This window comes from Epinephelus moara, chromosome 15 (assembly GCF_006386435.1).
Source record: "Epinephelus moara isolate mb chromosome 15, YSFRI_EMoa_1.0, whole genome shotgun sequence".
NCBI lineage: Eukaryota > Metazoa > Chordata > Actinopteri > Perciformes > Serranidae > Epinephelus > Epinephelus moara.
The window spans coordinates 3,044,877-3,064,157 of record NC_065520.1 but is presented as its reverse complement, the minus strand read 5'-3'; the positions used below and the strand labels follow the sequence as shown (position 1 = coordinate 3,064,157).

Sequence of the window (19,281 nt, the reverse complement as noted above, 5' to 3'; positions counted from 1 at the left end):
GCGTCCCCGCACATATACCCCCGAGGCTCGGCTCTCTCTCACCGCACAGCAGCCCTCCACATCCCTCCTTCGCCACCCCACACATATACTCCCGAGGCTTGGCGCCTCTCCTTGACCAACTAACCTAAATACTATAAACACACTACTAACTGTAAAGCTACACTAAAATACACTGTGCTAACAATACAATTCGACAAATTACTAGCTATTCTCTCTGCTCTACTACTCTCTTTGTTCTGATCCAACCTACTCGCTATCAGTTTGATAACTGCGGACAGAATGGTTTTATAGTAAGAGAAGGAGTAAAGGGAGGAGGGCAGGCTTTAGCATGGATGGTTAGTGACGTCATTCGCCCCGAAAAAGAGTCATTCGCCCCCAATGTAATGTAATGTAAATTCAAATGTAGTAACCAGGTTTGAAGCTGTAGAGGGCGCTCCATACCACATTTTTAAAATAAAATGTAGCTTTTCAACAGTTTGCACTAAACTGTCAAGATTTTGAGCAGGATCAGTCAGTAACACTACTATACAACCAGAAACAATGATTATCAGCTGAAAAAAATGGTTTTAGGGTTTAGTTACTCTTTAAGTTCAGTGACTGGCCACTTTATTAGGTACACCTTGCTAGTACAGAGTTGGACCCCATTTTGCCTTCAGAACTGCATTAATTCTTTGTGGTATAGATTTAACAAGGTGTCAGAAACATTTCTCCGAACTTTTGGTCCATATTGACATGATAGCATCACACAGTTGCTGCAGATCTGTCGGCTGCACATCCATGATGAGAATCTCCTGTTCCACCACATCCCAAAGGTGCTCCATGGGATTGAGATCAGGTGACTGTGGAGGCCATTGGAGCACAGTGAACTCATTGTCATGTTCAAGAAACCAGTTTGAGATGATTTGAGCTTTGTGACATGGTGTGTTATCCTGTTGGAATAAGCCATCAGAAGATGGGTACACTGTGGTCATAAAGGGATGGACACGGTCAGCAACAATACTCAGGTAGGCTGTGGTGTTTAAACCATGCTCAGTTGGTACTAAGGGGCCCAAAGTGTGCCAAGAAAATATCCCCCACACCATTACACCACCACCACCAGCCTGAACCGTTGATACAAGGCAGGATGGATCCATGCTTTCATGTTGTTTACACCAGATTCTGACCCTACCATCTCAATTTCGCAGCAGAAATCCAGACTCATCAGACCAGGCAACCTTTTTCCAACCTTTATCTTCTGCATACCTGGCAGCAAATAACAGTAAAGTGCAGTGGCATACATATATATAAATTGCATATAGTGAAAAAGGTGCTGGCAGCTTATAAAAATACGAATAAGAGTGCAGGTCCATGTTAAAAAGTGCAGTTCGGGGGGTAGGTGACATAGTCAGTGGCTTATTGCAGGTAGGGAGGATAGGGAGTTCACCAGCCTCACCACTGCACATCTGTAGAAGGCAGTCAGGACAGTTGCACAGAGGCCAGCATGTTTCAGCTTCCTCAGAAAGTAGAGGCGTTGGTGGACTTTCTTCCTGACACAGGCAGTGTGATTGGTCCAGGTGAGGTTGTGTGAAATGTGCACTCCCAAGTATTTAAAACATGAGACCACTTCCACAGTTGCTCCTCNCCCCACACCATTACACCACCACCACCAGCCTGAACCGTTGATACAAGGCAGGATGGATCCACCTCTTCTTAAAAATAAAATTACCTCCTTTGTTTTTGCCACATTGACCACAGGTTGTTTGCTCTGCACCTTTCCTCGAGCAGTACCACCTCCTGTCTGTACTCAGACTCATCATTGTGGGAGATTAGTCCCACCACGACCGTGTCGTCTGCAAACTTCACAATATGATTGCTGGCCGAGCAGTCATACATGAGGAGGGTGTATAGCAGGGGGCTCAGGACGCATCCCTGTGGGGAGCCGGTGTTGAGGATGATGGAGGCGGATGTTACATCATGGATCTTGGCGGGTCTGCGGGCTGTTGGTCAGAAAATCCAGTATCCAGTTACAGAGGGAGGGTTTGGTTCCGAGCAGCTGCAATATGTTGATCAAGGTCTGCGGGATGATGGTATTAAATGCAGAACTGAAATCCAAAAAGAGCAGTCTGACGTGGGAACCCTTGGTCTCCAGATGTGTAAGGGCTGAGTGGAGGACAAATGAGATGACATCAGAAGTGGACTGGTTCTCTCTGTAGGCATACTGGTGGAGGTCTGCGTTGATGTTAATACTGGCCTTTATGTGGGCCATGACCAGACGCTCAAAGCACTTCATGATCACCGGAGTGAGAGCCATGGGACGATAATCATTCATGCCTGTCACTGTGGGTTTTTTTGGGACAGGAATGATGGTTGCAGTCTTGAGGCATGTTGGTACCAAGGCTTGGGAGAGGGAGGTATTAAAAATGTCTGTCAGGACATCAGTGAGCTCATGTGCACAGTCCTTTAGAACCCATCCCAGGATGTTGTCTGGGCCTGCCGCTTTACGAGGGTTTATTCTCAGCAGGGACTTCCTCACATCCTCTGCACCCACTCTGAGTGGCAGCTCCTCGGGTGGGAGAGTGAGCCTGAAACTGGGGGAGGTGTTGGAGGCCTCAGACCGCACATAAAAGTTGTTCAGGGCATCAGGGAGAGATGCACTGCACCTGCACCTTTCCTGCTGTACTCAGTGATGGTCTTAATGCCCTTCCACATACTGCGAGGGTCATTGTTGGAGAAGTGACCTTGAATTTTTTGAGCATAGTTGGCTTTTGCTCTTTTAATTCCAGCCCCCAGCTCCTTCCTTGCTGCTCTCAATGCAGGAGCATCTCCCAGCCTGTATGCAGAGTCCCGTGCTTTCAGAAGGGAACAAACTTCACTGTTCAGCCAGGGCTTCTGATTGGGGTGGATGGTGATGGTCCTGGTGGTGGTGACATCATTGGTACACTTGCTAATGTAGTCGGTGACAGATGACATGTATTCCTTCAGGTCCACTACGCCTCTGACTGTTGCTGTTTCCCTTAAAGACCTGCCAGTTGGTGCGTTCAAAACAGTCTTGTAGGATGGAGGCAGCATCAGTGGGCCACACAGTGATGGTTTTCTGTGTGGGCTTGCAGTCTTTGAGCACGGGGTGGTGAGAAGGAACCAGCATGATGGAATCATGATCGGGGAAGCCGAGGTGGGGGCGGGGCGCCGCTCTGTATGAGTCCCTTCTATTGGTGTGTGCATGTTGGTCCCCCTGGTTGCTATGGTGACATGCTGGTAAAACCTCGGCAGCGTATCCGTCAGTTCTACGTGATTAAAATCTCCTGCAACCACGAAAAAAGCCTCCGGGTGCTTGCACTGGAACACTGAGATGTGATCATAGTTCAGTTTGTGTACCAGCGACTGTTGATGTAGATACAGACGCCACCTCCCCGTGTTTTTCCCGACAGGTGGTTGCGGTCGGCTTGGAATAAAAGCAGCCCATCGAGCTAGTACACAGAGTCCGGCATGTTGTCATGTAACCATGTCTCGGTTAGAATATGCACACAGCAGTTTCTCATGTCCGTGTAGGTGTTCATACGGAGTCGCAACAAGTCCATTTTATTGTCAAGCGAGCGTACATTAGCCAAGAAGAGTGTGGGGAATGCGGGTCTGCTGTTAGCCCTTAGCCTAGCCAGTAAGCCGGCTCGCTTACCCCTCTTCTGCCTCCGAGCGCACTGCTTCCTGCTTCCCCTCAGTCGGTATAATTTTCCATACCAATCGGTTGTCCTCAGAAGCCCCAATCTGCCCAGTGCAGCTTTCAGCTGTATTTCTCCGTGTTAGTAGACGAGAAAAGAGTAAAACACACACTTGTCACCGGGAGCTGAGAAGCCGCTGCACTGCTGCGCGCCGCCATCACAGCCACGAGCGGTTGAACAGGTGTACCTAATAAAGTTGCCGGCGAGTGTATTTTGTAAAAATAACTTTAAGGAGATAATATTGTTTTTCCACAGTACACCAGACTCAAAAACTATTTCTGGATCTCTGCTTCATGGAGCTTTTGACCGAAATTAGAGCTGAAGTCCAACCAAAGTCTCCATTAAGACACCCAGTCTCCACTTCTTTTTCTGACTCTGGATACAGTCCAAGAACCCATAACTGTGGTCACAGAGGCATTCATGACAAAAATGTTCAGTATGCTTATTATTTTGTATTTGTGTACCCTCCCTTTGTTATAATTGAGTTAGGTTGCAGTGTGGCTCTGTCTATTTCCTGAAATACCCCCATTTCAAATGCACGCTTGGATAAAAGTAATACTCAAAAATGCACACAAGATGCTTCTCTTAAAAAACACTAATTATCAAATATCCCGCAATGAAGCTATAGACCGAGTTAACATTTACAAATTAAATAACAGAAAAGATCACATGAGAATATTTTGCTATTGTTACTGGAACAGACTGACTAGTTTTGCTACAGCAGCAGAATGAAAACATTAATCTCCTTAATCCTGGTTTTAGCACAAGAGTAAATAATTTCTTCAAAGAAGAAAGGAACAGCTGGGACATGTTTACTTTTAAGGATTTCCCTCATCTTTCTGTCCTCATTTGGTCCCCAGAAGTTTAGAAAAACACATCTACACACAACCAGTGCTGTGATCTTTCCACACAATGCTCAATTCATTTATTGTACTACGAGATGGACAAAGGCTTCCACCAAACATATATTTCCTTGTCAAATCCAACCTCTGCAGCCCCTAGCAGCACAACAATGTCTGTGTCTCTACCAGCGACAAAAACAACAGCCCCATGACAGCCGTTGTTTACATCTTTGCTTCTGGAGTAGAGTAGTCTCTGACGTTTGACTCAGACTGTAAATCACAGCAAAGTAATAGTTTGCTGATAGACTCAGACAGTCTAATCTGGCTAATGGCTCCCCGCCCTCTCTGGGACAGATGGATGAACGTATATATTGTGTATACTGTGTGTGTGTGTGTGTGTGTGTGTGTGTGTGTGTGTGTGTGTGTGTGTGTGTGTGAGTGACTGTGAGAGCACTCCAGATACAGTATAGTTACAACCTGCGCATGTTGATTAAGATACAGTATGATCATGGGCAGATTTTGAGACTATGGGTGCCTGAGCACAGACATGGGAAAGGCCCCTGACTCCTTTGAAGACTCAACAGCTGAAAGAGACACAAAACACAAAACTTGTTTGAAAAATAATAATTTTGATTTTGTTTATCTTTCGCATTTTGTGTCTGATGTAGTTGTTTTTTCTCTCTGTATGAACCTTTTTGCATTTTGTGGTTGTTTTGTGTCTCTGTATGGCTGTTTTCCATCTCTGATGTGTTGTGTTTCTTTGTGATTGTTTTCTCTGTCTTTTTTGCATCCCTTTGTGCTCTTTTATTCATCTCTGTATCATTTTGTTGTCTCTTTGTGGTTGATTTGTCTCTGCATAGTTATTTGCATGTCTGTTGTTTTGTGTCCCTTTGTTGTCATTTTGCATCGTTGTGTCATTGTTTTGCATCTCTGTCATTTTGTTTCTCTTTGTGGTTGTTTTATCTCCCTGTGGTTGTTTTTCATCTCTGTGTCATTTTGTCTTTGTGGATGATTTGTCTGGCTGTATGGTTGTTTTCCATCTCTATCATTTTGTCTCTCTGTGTCATTGTTTTGCATCCCTTTGTGGTTGCTTTGTTTCTCTGTGTCGTTTTGTTGTCTCCGTATTCTTTGTTGTTTTGTGTCCCTTTGTGGTTGCTTTGTCTGTCTGTGTGGTTGCTTGTTTGTTTTTTTGTCTCTCTGTATGGTCCACCTCTGATGTTTTGTGTCATTTTGTGGTTGCTTTCTCTGTCTTTGTTGTCATTTTACATCCCTTTGTGGTTGCATTGTCTCTCTGTATGGCAGTTTTGCATCTTTGTTGATTTGTGGTTGTTTTGTCTCTCTTGTTGTTTTGCTGTGTCGGTGTTTTGCCTCTTTGTGGTTGAGTTATGCTCTGCATGGTTGTTTTGCATGTCTGACATTTTGTCTCTTTTTGCGGTTGTTTTGTATCTTTGATACAGAAAGACAAAACAACCACAACAAGACGCAATGTGACAGACATCTAAAACTATTATACAGAGACAGATCAACCACAAAGAGAAGAAAAATGACACATTGTTTCTTTACTGCTCTAAATGTTTTGTGTTTGTGTTTTGTGTGTGTTTTGTCGTTTTGCATCTTTATTGTTTGTGTCCCTTTGTATGGTCATTTTACATCTGTTTGTGGTGTGCTGTGTGTGTATAGTTGTTTTCCATCTCAGTTGTTTGTGTGTCTTTGTTGTTTCCTCTCTCCTTGTTGTCATTTTGCATCCCTGTGTAGTTTGTGTTTCTTTGTAGTTGTTTTGTATTGCTGCATGATTGTTTTGCATCTCTTTCTGGTTATTCTATCTCAGTTTGTTGTAGTTTTGCATCTGTGTCGTTGTTTTGCATCTTTTTGGTCTTTTTGTTTGTTTGCAGCTTATTTGTCTCTCTTCAAAGGTCACTTCGCATCTCTTCGTGATCATTGTATTGTATTGGTTTTTGTGTCTCTTTATGGTAGATTTGCATGTTTTTGTTGTGATGTTGAGTTTTTTTGTTGTTGTTTTGTGTCTTTTGTTTGATTGACTTTCTAACAGAGATTCTGGGGTCCCCTCACCCCTCGGGTCCCTGCCTCATTAAGCCTGTTCAGTATTCCCTCCATGACTATGATAATGTAACGGTATGACATACTATGATAGGATTTCTAATTCTCGTTTAACTCAACTCAACTCAACTCAAACTTTATTTATAAAGCACATTTAAAACAACCAAGGTTGACCAAAGTGCTGAACAGGTCAATAGAAATAAACAAGCAAATACAATGAGGTACCTAATAGTACACCACAATAATAACCATAAGATACATAAAATACAATACAATAAAATAAAATACAAGAGTTATAAAATAAGATCAAAATAAGCTAAAATGTTTGGGTGTCCAGCTCAACCTGAGTTAAAAGCCTGAGAGAAGAAGTGGGTTTTAAGAAAAGACTTAAAAACCTCTAGGGTCTGGGCAGACCTAATGTGCAGGGGCAGGCTATTCCAGAGCCTAGGGGCAGCCGCCCCAAAGGCTCTGTCGCCTCTGGTCTTCAGCCTAGTCCTAGGAGTAGCCAGTAATAGCTGACTGGCTGATCTCAAGGCTCTGGAGGGAGCATGAAAGTGCAGGAGTTCGGTTAAATAAGGGGGTGCCAGCCCATTTAGGGCTTTAAAAACAATCAATAAAATCTTAAAATCAATTCTAAAACGCACTGGAAGCCAGTGGAGCGAGGCCAAGATTGGTGTGATGTGATCGTGTTTACGCTTTCCAGTGAGGAGGCGGGCTGCTGCGTTCTGGACAAGCTGTAGACGGTGTAGCAGTGACTGGTCAATACCGACATAAAGCGAGTTACAGTAGTCCAGACGTGAGGTTATAAAAGCATGGATTACCCTCTCTAGATTCTGGGGGGAGAGATAGCCCTTTACTTTAGCTAAAAGCCTGAGTTGATAAAAGCTGGTTTGTATTACTGATCTAACTTGTTTATCGAATTTAAAAGCACTGTCAAAGGTCACACCGAGATTTTTAACAGAGGAACGGATGTTAGGAGTGAAGGGGCCCAGAAAATCAGCAGAGTAATCGGAGGGGTCACATCCAAACATAATGATCTCTGTTTTATCCTCATTGAGATTTAAAAAGTTACTGTCCATCCAGGATTTGACATCTTTTAAACATTCTAGCAGTGGCTGTACAGAATCCTTGCTAATGGATTTAAGGGGCAGATAGATCTGTACATCATCTGCAAAACAGTGAAAAGGTATGTTGTGTTTCTTAAAAATCAACCCTAATGGCAGCATGTACAGCAAGAAGAGGATGGGGCCCAAAATGGAGCCTTGGGGGACACCGCAGGTGAGAGGAGCCGTAGCTGAGTTGAATTCCCCTAAGTTAACTGAGAAGCTCCGATCAGTGAGGTAGGACTGAAACCATAGAAGGGCAGTACCTGTGATACCCACCCACTGTTCCAGGCGAGACAGGAGGATCCTATGATCTACGGTATCAAAGGCTGCTGACAGGTCAAGCAGCACCAGAACAGCAGAGTTACATGAATCAACAGTTGACAAAAGATCGTTAAAAACCCTCAAAAGTGCTGTTTCAGTGCTGTGATGTGGTTTAAAGCCAGACTGGAACTTTTCATACATGTCATGGGCCACTAGGAATGATTGCAGCTGAGTAAAGACCACTTTCTCCAAAACCTTGGACAAAAATGGTAATTTGGAGATTGGTCTGTAGTTTGACAGGAGAGAGGGGTCCAGGTTTTTCTTTTTTATAAGGGGCTGCACTACAGCATGTTTGAGAGCAGCTGGAACACACCCTGAGCTAAGGCAGGTATTTATGACAGCAAGAACAGTGGACCCCACAGTACCAAAAACATCTTTGAAGAGGCGAGAGGGAATGCTGTCAGAGGGACAGTTAGTCGGCCGCAGATGCTTAACTATATCTGATAGTGAGGAGAGAGATACTGGCTCAAACTGGTCAAAGACAGCAGGTAAAGGAGGCACAGTGGGGTCAGGACCAGGGGCAGTGAGAGTGGAAGCAACTGGCCTAAGGGCAGAAATTTTTTCAATAAAAAATTTAAGAAAGCTCTCACAGAGAGTGGGCGATGGCACGACTGGAGAGTTATCGCACGGGTTTACAAGGGAGTTAAAAATGCTGAACAGAACCTGGGGCTTATGACTGTTATTGGAGACAATATTTGATATATACTCCATTTTGGCAGCTTTAACGACTCGCTGGTAGGCTGATAAACATTCACGTAAAGCTTCTTTGGAGACGTGGAGCTTATCTTTTTTCCACTTCCTCTCAGCACGCCGACATGAACGTCTGAGAGAACGTGTGGAGTCATTTAACCATGGCTCAAAAAATGCTTTAGAGCGCTTAAATCTGAAAGGGGCAACAGAGTCCAGGATATCAGTGCATGTAAAATTAAAAACACTTAAAAGCTCTTCGGCATTAAGACCATGATTGACATCCGGAGTGCTAAACATGTTTACGTCGGCATACATGGCAGAGAATTGTGATGCAGTTTGAGGGTTCAACATGCGCAGGCGGCGTGAGGGAGCACGGGTTACAGTCCGCGAACAGGGGACTGAAACGGTAAATAAAACAGGCAGATGGTCAGAAATACATGCTGTTTCACATATCTCATTTACACTCACAGATAACCCATGTGATAGCACAAGATCTAAGGTGTGACCCTTCTCATGAGTCGGGCTGGTCACAGACTGAATGAGATTAAAAGAAGCGATGAGGTTTGAAAAATCACTGACCAGAGGTCTGGATTCACAACACACATGGACATTAAAATCGCCAGAAATTAAAAAGTGGTCATACTTCACAGTAACCTCTGATAGAAAATCGGCAAAGTCATTAATAAAGTCCTTATTAAATTTAGGAGGACGATATACAACTGCAAACATGACAGGAGGGGACAGGTTTAGCTCAAACAGTTGCAGCTCAAAACTGGAATAATTGTCAAATAGAATTTGACGACATTCAAAGCTGGATTTGAACACAGAGGCTAGACCTCCACCTCTGCCGGTGGTCCGAGGGGAACTGAGAAATAAGCAGTCAGGAGGAAGGAGTTCAGAGAACGGTGTACACTCACCAGCCTGAAGCCAAGTCTCCGTCAGGAGCAGAAAATCCAGATCACGAGAGGTGAAAAAGTCTTTTAACAAGAAAGTCTTGTTTGCTAGCGATCTAGCATTAATCAGGGCAATACGGAGAGTAAGCTCCTCAGTGGCTGAAGTGGCTGAAGCTGAGACACGAGCCAGCGGGCGAAGGATCCCATGGTCCACACCACCTCTGCGGGCTCGCAACCGGCGGGGCAGAGCAATGGTCTCTATAGGGAAAATGACCGGTGGAAGTGGCAGTGATAGCTGGGGCCTGTGGGGGGTGGTGGCGGGGGAAATAGTGCTGTGAGCAGTTGGTGTTGTTGGCGTAGAAGAAGTAGACTCCGGTGAGGGGGTGTGGCAGGTAAACAGTCAGTCGCGTGGAGCATACTGGACAGCGTGGCGAATGTTTGCTGTTAGCATCTGGCTGCCCAGCCTGTTTGGGTGGACACCGTCGGGCTTGTAAAAGGAGGGACGGTTCCAAAACAGGTTAAAATTGTCGATAAAACCAAAGTTAAGAGCTTTGCAGGTGGACTGTAACCAGGTGTTGAGGTACAGGAGTCTTGAAAAACGCCCTGCTCCGAGGGTGTGTACTGGGAGAGGACCGCTGATAAATACAGACTTTCCGGTGTCATTTAAAAATCTAAAAAGGGCATTAAAATCCTTTTTAGTCAGCTCAGACTGCTGTCGAGATGCGTCATTGCATCCCACATGGATCAAGACCCGGGTTATGGAGGATGGGAGCGAGCGCAGCAGTCCAGGGAGTTTTTCCAGGATGACCGGGACTGTGGCTCCAGGAAAGCAGTGTGTGGCTGCATTAAAAAGTCGGATATTCCTCGTTATTGGATCTCCCACTATTAAAGTGGTTGGGGAGAAGAGGGGACGAGGAGACGAAAACTGTGGGGTCTCATGGTTGGATGACGCACGGTCCACACTGTGTGCCTGGGCAGGCTGGTGCGGCACTGGGGACGCGCTGGCAGACCTGGGAGACCCGGGAGAGGGATTCCCTCTAACTGTCTGTGAGTCAACTGAAAGTTGCTAATCATTTCCTGATTAATATCCACATTATGCAACAGTATTTTTGAACCGGAGAAAAGTGTCAGCATATACCTGAGAATTTTAATTTCCTGTCAGCTGGTCGAGTTTAGTCACGTCCCACAAGAACCCATCAAAGTGACGCTGAAAAAGTGGAACAACCCAGGGAGAAGAAATCCCAGAAAAGGAGACACAGGGATCATTCAAATGTTCAGGTTTCCAGGGAAGATCAGAGCGAGCAAAGAGAATAAATAACGACAATAAACAATGAGAGGAGCAGCGATGTGGAGCAGAGTGGAGCAGAACGAAAGCCCTCCCTGCATGAATAAAGAAGCTCTTTGCCCTGCTTCTTTCAATAAAAACCTCCCGCGGTCGCAGCTGGTGCATTTTTATGCTCCCCTTTGTGATGCACATGTTCAGCCTTACTCTTTGAGCGCTGTTTCCAAAAACCATTGTAGAATTTTTGGTCTAAAAACGAACAGCTTTTCTTCTCAGTCCAAGGTTTTCAGCTGGGAAAAACCATGATATGATATTTACTGTTGTTTGAGTTGTACTTATCTGAATATTTTTGACAAAGAAAAGTAATGGTGGCATGGTGGAGCAGTGGTTAGCATTGTCACCTCACAGCAAGAAGGTTGCTGGTGGAAACTGAGGTGGGGGGTTTGAACCCTGGGGTGGGTGAGCTGTCTTGGACTTCAGTTGTACAACGTGTGACGTATATGCTGTCATCATGTAAAGTCGGCCAGGGCAGGGACTGCAAGAGGCTGAGACTCGAGACTCTGAGCCCTCAAGACTGTTTTACTCATTGCCATGGAAACGGTCAACTATCGCTGCTGTACTATTGATAAATATTTCATATTAGTTGATCAACAGTTCTTACTCATCTGTTCCTGCAGGTAACAAGATATAAATCACATATATAACCTTTTTTTGTGAATGAACAAAAATGTATTAGTACATCTATATAACAGGCTACACATGTTCAAAAACAAAAATGTTTGTAATAAGGACATGGCTATAAATCAATAAATTGGGCATTACTGACATTAGACCTTCTTCCTTAATTTGCTGCTGTTGCTTTTATTTGCCATTTTTTCTAGCCTATTACACTGCACAGCCTGATAGACTGCAATAATAAAATGCATTTTCATTCCCTTTACAGCCTATACTTAAACATGTCTCTGTATCATGATGTGATGATATAGCTGCTGCCTTTCTGCAGGGCTGTCTTTATCATAACAGTAACATTGCCTTTATTGCATCTCTGTCCTCTTTTCCTGTCATGACAGTATAAAATGCCCTCTCAAATAATAATTTGTAAAAATAATAATAATAATAATAATAATAATAATAATAATGATAATAATTGTATTTATTTAGCCTAAAAGTTGAAAGTGACAGAAAGTGAGCTTGTACATGTTTGGCATCAGCACTTTAGAGATAAGTGGGCAAACTTGTGTGGTACAACCAAAAGATCCAAAATCATCTGCTAAATGGACCTCAGTGTCAATGACAGTACTGTTTCCACAGTCAAGAATTACTTCTCTATTCATTCATTCATTTTCCATAACCACTTATCTTTTTGGTATTCGTGGGGGTGCTGGAGCCTATCCCAGCTGACACTGGGTGAGACGTGGGGTACACCCTGGACAGGTTGCTAGACTATCGCAGGGCTGACACATAGACAACCATTCAGACTCACATTCACACCTATGGACAATTCAGAGTGGGGGGTTCACCCCAGGGTTCAAACCCCCCACCCCAGGTTCCACCAGCAACCGTCTTGCTGTAAGGTGACAATGCAAACCACTGCCCCACCATGCCACCATTACTTTTCTTTGTCAAAAATATTCAGATAAGTACAACTCAAACAACAGTAAACGTCATATCATGGATCATAATGCAGCTTGTTCATTATAGTTCCCCACATTCAGTAAATACTGTTATTATTAGGAACTTGGAAAGGCTGAGCTTCAGTTTTGTCCTGCAATAATTTGAGTGGCAAAGCTTAGTGAGGCTGGCCAAAGTCCTTGTTGGAAAAGCAATATTTCTAGGTTAATAAAGATCTTTTAAAATCAGACATGACTGCCTGCTGATATATGGTGTTAATAAATCTGTTCATCCTGCCTTTGGAAGCATTTTTTAATCAAGAAAAAGCTTTTCCCCGCTGTTTTTCATAAATGAAAATCTACATTAAAAGAAAAAAAAAACTGTATTTCAATATTCATCCTGTGTTACTGCGAATTCAAGAAGACAAATCTGTTGACAGCCCTTTCTGACAGGGAACTGAACTAAAAGCCATTGTTAACTATGATCTCTTTAAACCCAGACAACCTTGACAAAAAAAGTAATTTTATCTCACCAAACAGAAGAGCTGCTGGTCTACTGTTGCCTCTAACATTAAGTTTGTTTGCACTATTGTGTGACTTTGGTAACTTCAAACTGATGCTTTCAAACACCAAGGTCACACAAAAACATTAACAAACTAATTGATCGAGGTAGCAGTAGACCAGCAACTCCTGTGTTCAACTAGGTAAAATTACAGTTTTTACCAATGGAGTCTGGCTTTGATGGGATCATAGTTAATGTCGGATTAACACTTCAGGATATCAGCCCGATTATAACCCAACGCAGTGTCGTACAGTGTCAGCTGGGATCATGAACGACAATGAGCGTTTCATCTCGTGTAATGTGTCACAGTAGACAACGAGTGACGCCATGTCTGGGATGCCTCACGATGTCCCCAAAAAAGTCTGGTATATTTGATTTTCTTTTTGTCATGCACGACTTCTCTTGTCACAGCCGTCGATTTGACCAATAGAAACACACGCAATCTGCTGCAGTGGACAACTGTATGACAACTTCGGTTGAGAGAATCCCTTCATTTTCTAAAAAGGCTTTTATTGTGAAACATTTGCAGGAAATTGTGGAGGATTCAGTGGCTTGCATAGTATGAATGTGGTGCTTTAAATGTAGCTGCAGATATCTGTTGGCACTTCTTACATCACTAATTGTAATGCAGAGCTCTCTGAAATTCCCACCAAACTCATTAACAAGCTTCAAATCATTCAAAACTCGGCTGCTGGATCAATTACAACAACCTTCTGCTCACCTTCAAAGCCCTCCACAGCTAAGCCCCTATCTCTCTGACCTCCTGCTCCCTGCACTCTTCCTCGGCTGGTCCCCTGACCATCTTCACCTCACGCCTCAGCACCATGGGTGCCAGGGCCTTCAGCTGCAATGCCTCCAGGCTCTGGAACTCCCTACCTCCACACATTTGCCAGTCCGACAGCATAACATCCTTCAAATCCCATCTCATAACCCACCTGTTCAAACTGACTTATGGACTTTAACACTGACTGTACCCTCTGCCAGCTGCCAATTCATGTATCAGTGACCTTGGGTGTTTTGAAAGGCGCCTCTTCAGATAAAATGTATTATTATCAAACATTTCAGCTGGGACATGAGCAGCCACAGTGACTGAAATAATAGTAATAATAATAAGAATAGGACAAGAATAACCCGATGACAACATGCACGTTGATGAAAGATGAACTGCAATGATTGGTCGTGGATCCCCATGTAGTCTTTCATGTCTGTTGGCCAAGTCTTATAGTTCAGTACCCTGTCAGAGGGAACTGTCTGTTTGGGAAGTACCAAGCATATGACTAGATACATGAGACTTGGATTATACTGCATGAGTTGTGTGAGAGATTGTAAAGGGATGTTTTCATATCATTTTGCTGTTAAACGTGGACCCCCATGACTTCAATTCATCAAGAACTTTGGAGTCTTTCTTCACTGGAGGCAAGTGAGAAAAAAAATCTCTTCACAAATTCAAATAACACAGCGTGAGTTATTATTGATATTCAAATGGTTGTTTGGGGGGCAAAGTGTTCCTTTAAACCTGAGGCCAAGAGCAGCAGGATGATGAGCTCCTGTAAAGCTGCGGTATTTATGTCATGAGCGGGAAGGTGAAGGCCATGTGGGGGAATATAAAAGGCACACTTCATTGAATAAATCAATACGGAGCCTCGTAAGCACAGATTAACCACCTCTTGGTAATCAGCCAAGGAGAAGCACGTTGATTCGGGTTCATTTGCCAAAGGTTGCTTTTCATAACACCTTGTATAAAGATAGAGAGCGCAGGAATCTCGGCGGTGGTTTGGATGATTTAAGTGCATTCCTGCTACAGTTAATTAAACAGGCCAGAGAGTGAGAGGGAGATTGCTTTGAAATTCAAATCCCCTGATAGACATTCAATTAAGGTTTTGACAGTTTTACAACAGCTGTTTGTCTTGTTGAAATACACGCCGTAAATACAGTACAGCAAACCCCCTACTCACCTCAAATCACACAGATGAAGAGGAAGCAACACGTTCATGTAAAGGTGTGCATCAAGTTTGTTCCCCTTTGGTTGCTTTAAGCTTGTTAAAATGATCTTATTCCACACTGTCTGACTTATTTATTCTGTATCAGTTTATTCCAACTCCTTACTGAAGCTATATAGTGTTTACATTGAGTGAAATATGTTTTTACAGCTGTGTTTTTTATTGATTTCCCCCAAATTCAGACTGGAATATTTGGTATCTCCCAGACTCTGGGATCTGCACCAGAATCTTAAATAAAGTGATTTTGGTTTGGACTGACTTTACCATCAACCGACTGAAGGGTAAAATGAATCAGTGCAGAGAAAATGAAGCAGATAAGCAAGGGCACAGATTTCAGGGGAACATATGAAACAGGGGAGACTGGGGGACCTCATCAGGGAATTTTGAGCATCAAACACTTAATGTCCTGCACTCTGGTGTACTTTTATGCACCATGTTGTGGCTTTCCTGCATCACTTTAAGTGGAAATGTCCTTAACTTTGCCAAAATAAAAGTACTTTCATGTTTTTAGCGGGGGTGGGGCAAAGGTAAAATGGTAAATGGACAGCACTGCTTTTATAGTCTTTTGACCACTCAAGGCGCTTTTTACACTACATGTCACATTCACCCATTCACACGCAGTCACACACTGGTGGCTGGGGCTACCATACAAGGTGCCATCTGCTCCTTAGTAACCATTCACTTGCACTCACACACCAATAGAAAAGCCATCAGGAGCAGTTTGAGGTTCAGTTTCTTACTCAAGGATGCTTCGACATGCAGACTGGAGGAGCCAGGGATAAAACCACTGATTTTCTGTATTATATTTGTCTTTTCTATCAGTGAAAGTTGACAGTTGAGCTGTATCTGTTATCTGCATTTTCTGTGCTCGCCTCTTCAATTGCAAATGTTCCACCAAATCAAGTTTCCCCTCCAAGACACTACTGTGCAAGGGCACAGTCTCTGCATCCAGCGCTCAACAAATAAACCAGAGCAGAAACCACAAGGAGTATAACATCAGTAGGTTATACTTACCCTGAGAAACACACAGTCAACATAAAAGTCCTCTGCTACTTTCATGTCTTTATTGGGGGTAGGGTAAATGGACTGCACCTGTATGGCGCTTTTCTAGTTTTCCTACCAATCAAAGCGCTTTCTACACTACATGTCACATTCACCCATGGTAGCCGAGGCTACCATACAAGCTGCCATCTGCTACTCAGTAACCATTTACACATACTCACACAGATGGAACAGCCATCAAGAGCAATTTGGGGCTCAGTATCTTACCCAAGGATACTACCACATGCGGGCTGGAGGAGCCAGGGATCAAACATATGCACATGTTCTACACTTTGACGGGGACATTTCCTCTGTCCTCCCCCAAAATCTTTACCATTGTCTGAACCTCATTCCCAGCCATTCCTGTTTGTTGAATACCATAACACACCTGTTTTTAAGGGTTCTTTGGTTACACTGTACATGAAACATTACCGACCCAAACAGATTGTGTTGTCATGTTATATCTTCACATTTCTGAAATACTAAATTAGTTGTAAATGCTCTGAAAACCTCTCTAGATATTTTCCCCTTTAAGACAAATTGACACCACAAATTACACACAAGAGCATTTGCATTTTCGGACACTTTCTTTAGTGCACTTTGACACCGGTTTCAAGGGCATCCTCAAGGAGCATTAAAGCACCCTATTTTCTATGTTGAATCGATATCATCATGTAGAACTGCGCTCAAAAAGTTCACTATATGGCAGCAAAGTCGACTTTCACATGCATATGCAAGATGATCTAATCTGGTGGAGAACCTTTTTGGAACAGTCTTTTGGAAATGTTTCAACATATACAACCTTTTTTGGTGGCTCCTTTTTTTGAGACTATGTCTGAAATCTATGCCTCTGCAGAAAAGACATGTTTGCACTGAGAACAGGGAAAACAATCAAAATGTTGTCCTGTTTTTGTCCAAAATATAGTGCTCATTTTGTTATTTTTCATCAAGGGCCGGATGAAAACCACAGAAAAAGTCTATGTGAAGAAGAAGACACAGCAGTTTGCACTGTGAACACTGAAAATGACATTAATGTCCTTGCTTTTTGGTCCAAAATCCAGCCTTAAGATTTGCATATTTTAATGTCCATTTTATTTACTGAAAAAATAACAACAAGCTGGACAACAGCAAGAAGAAAATGTTGAACAAAGAGCGAGCAGCTTGAAGTGGGTGACAGGGTAGCCTAAAAAACACCTGCAGGATTGATTCTACTCACACCTACTGCTTCTCCTACCAGCATACAGCCTATTTATTGCTGTTAAACATAAAATGTCTGTTGAAATTATTATACAGCCTTTTATGATATTTGGTCTTTGTTGCGAGAGGTGGCTGGAGAGGCAAACCAAAACAGATCTATGATGCATTTCAGTAAATTTGTAGGTCGATTTGTTGTAGTATGTTAGATAAATATTGTGTTTTTATAATGTATTATTGCACATGAACACCTTTGAAACACACATGCATCACATCCTGCTGCAAAATTATCTGAATTCTGCCAGATGTTTGCGGCTGGCCACGCTGTTCCTGCACTTCACTTTGATGCAAGATCATTACATCGATATCGAAAATGAAAAACACACTGAAATGGAAAATGTCTCACTTGCTCCGACCATCCCCGGTGTTCGCCAGCAGGCCAGCAGCAGCAGCAGCAGCAGCAGCCCGAGGTCCAGGTGGAGAGACGCGGTCATAACCTTCTCTGTCTCCGCGCACGCACCTCTGGCTCTTCTGCACGCCTTCTCCTCTTCCTCTCTCCCTTCTTTTTAACTCTCCTGCGTTTCACTAGAAGTTTCCCAACGGGGTCACCACTGTTCCCACATCACCTTCATCTCTTACAACAACAGTCCGCACTGCTTCTTCTTCCTCCCCTGCGCCGGTTTGATTCCCCCAACTTGCACAAAGTAGGTCAGTAGGTATGCAGCTGCGATTTCAAAGATGCGGAATGAATATGAAACGACACTTCTCAGTCCCGTCGCGCAGCAGAGGCACCATAATCCCCGAGCCCGGTGAAGCTAACAGGTAGTTCGACCCTTTCCGCCACTTGTCGTCGGTTCTGCATGTATCTAGCGGGCTTGGTTTTGCGTCAAATGTCAGCCGGAGACGCATCAAACCCGCCTTTTCTTCGCGGCAGGTGGAAGGTCGCGGGAGTTTCAGCACCGCGGACAGCGCTCAGGCAGATCGGCTGTCATTTTCAGCGAGGAAGAAGACATCGGTTTGTTGGATTTATATAAATAACAGAGAAGAAGAAGAAGAAAATGGGGTGGTGTTTCGGCTCACAGGAGGATGATGGAGACGCAGGAGCGCAAAGGGGGTCCGTCTCATCCAGCGCTGGTTTAATCTGACAGATTATGGAAAGACCGGGGGATGAGAAAATGTCTGTCTGCAGGAGCTTCGGTGGTAACTCCTCCAGCCAACCACACACACACATCCGAAAACACACAAACACAAGAGGCATGCACGAGACTGACGTTACAAATCCTGTCACTACACTGAGGATGGAGGAGAAGGAGGAGGAGGAATAAGAAGGAGGGAGGGAGAGAGTGGTGGTGGTGCACATTTCATCTCTCTGAAGTACCTGCTTGTTCCTAGGTGGCAACTGTTGATTATGTAATCAGATTACATTTGACATTTCACTGTATTGGATTAAAATAATCCCATAACCAGTGGTTCATTTACTCAAACACTACTTAACTTGAGGATATTTGTTTTAAATTAAACATATTTATGACCAACCCAATATTGAAAATTAATGTTGGCATTGTACCTTTCTTCAAACCAAAGATATGTAACATTTGGAGGTAGCGGATATGTTGAAACTGTGTTTCTTCACCTTTCAACAGTGCTGTGGTTGTTATGTGGTTATGCTAAAACACAAAAAACACTTGGTTATGGTAAGAAAAAGTGTTGGAATGGAACACCTGGTTTCGGTGGCAAAATCAAGGCTAGAAATGCCACGGATGTCCCACTAAAAACATCTGATTTGGTCGTAATATCATGGCTCTCAATGCCGTCAGTGTCTCACTACAATCACAGCTGGAAATGCTGCTGATGTCTTGCTAAAAGCACCCAGTTTGTTGGCAAAATTGTGGCTAGAAATGCCATCGATGTCTGCTAAAAACACTTGATTTTAGTGGCACAATCTCGCTGGAAATAGCAATAATGTCTTGCCAAAAAACACCCAGTT

General features: G+C 43.6%; 1 protein-coding gene across 1 annotated transcript in view; it reads right to left on the bottom strand.

The window, feature by feature from the left end:
• Positions 1-18,718, bottom strand: part of LOC126401634 (fibronectin type III domain-containing protein 4-like) — a 61,292-nt gene extending 42,574 nt beyond the window's left edge. Inside the window, exon 1 of the mRNA XM_050062975.1 lies at positions 17,701-18,718. Within this exon, the coding sequence (XP_049918932.1) occupies positions 17,701-17,788 (88 nt within the window). The 5' untranslated portion in view covers positions 17,789-18,718. The remainder of the gene's footprint in view (positions 1-17,700) is intronic.
• Positions 18,719-19,281: the final 563 nt, after the last annotated feature.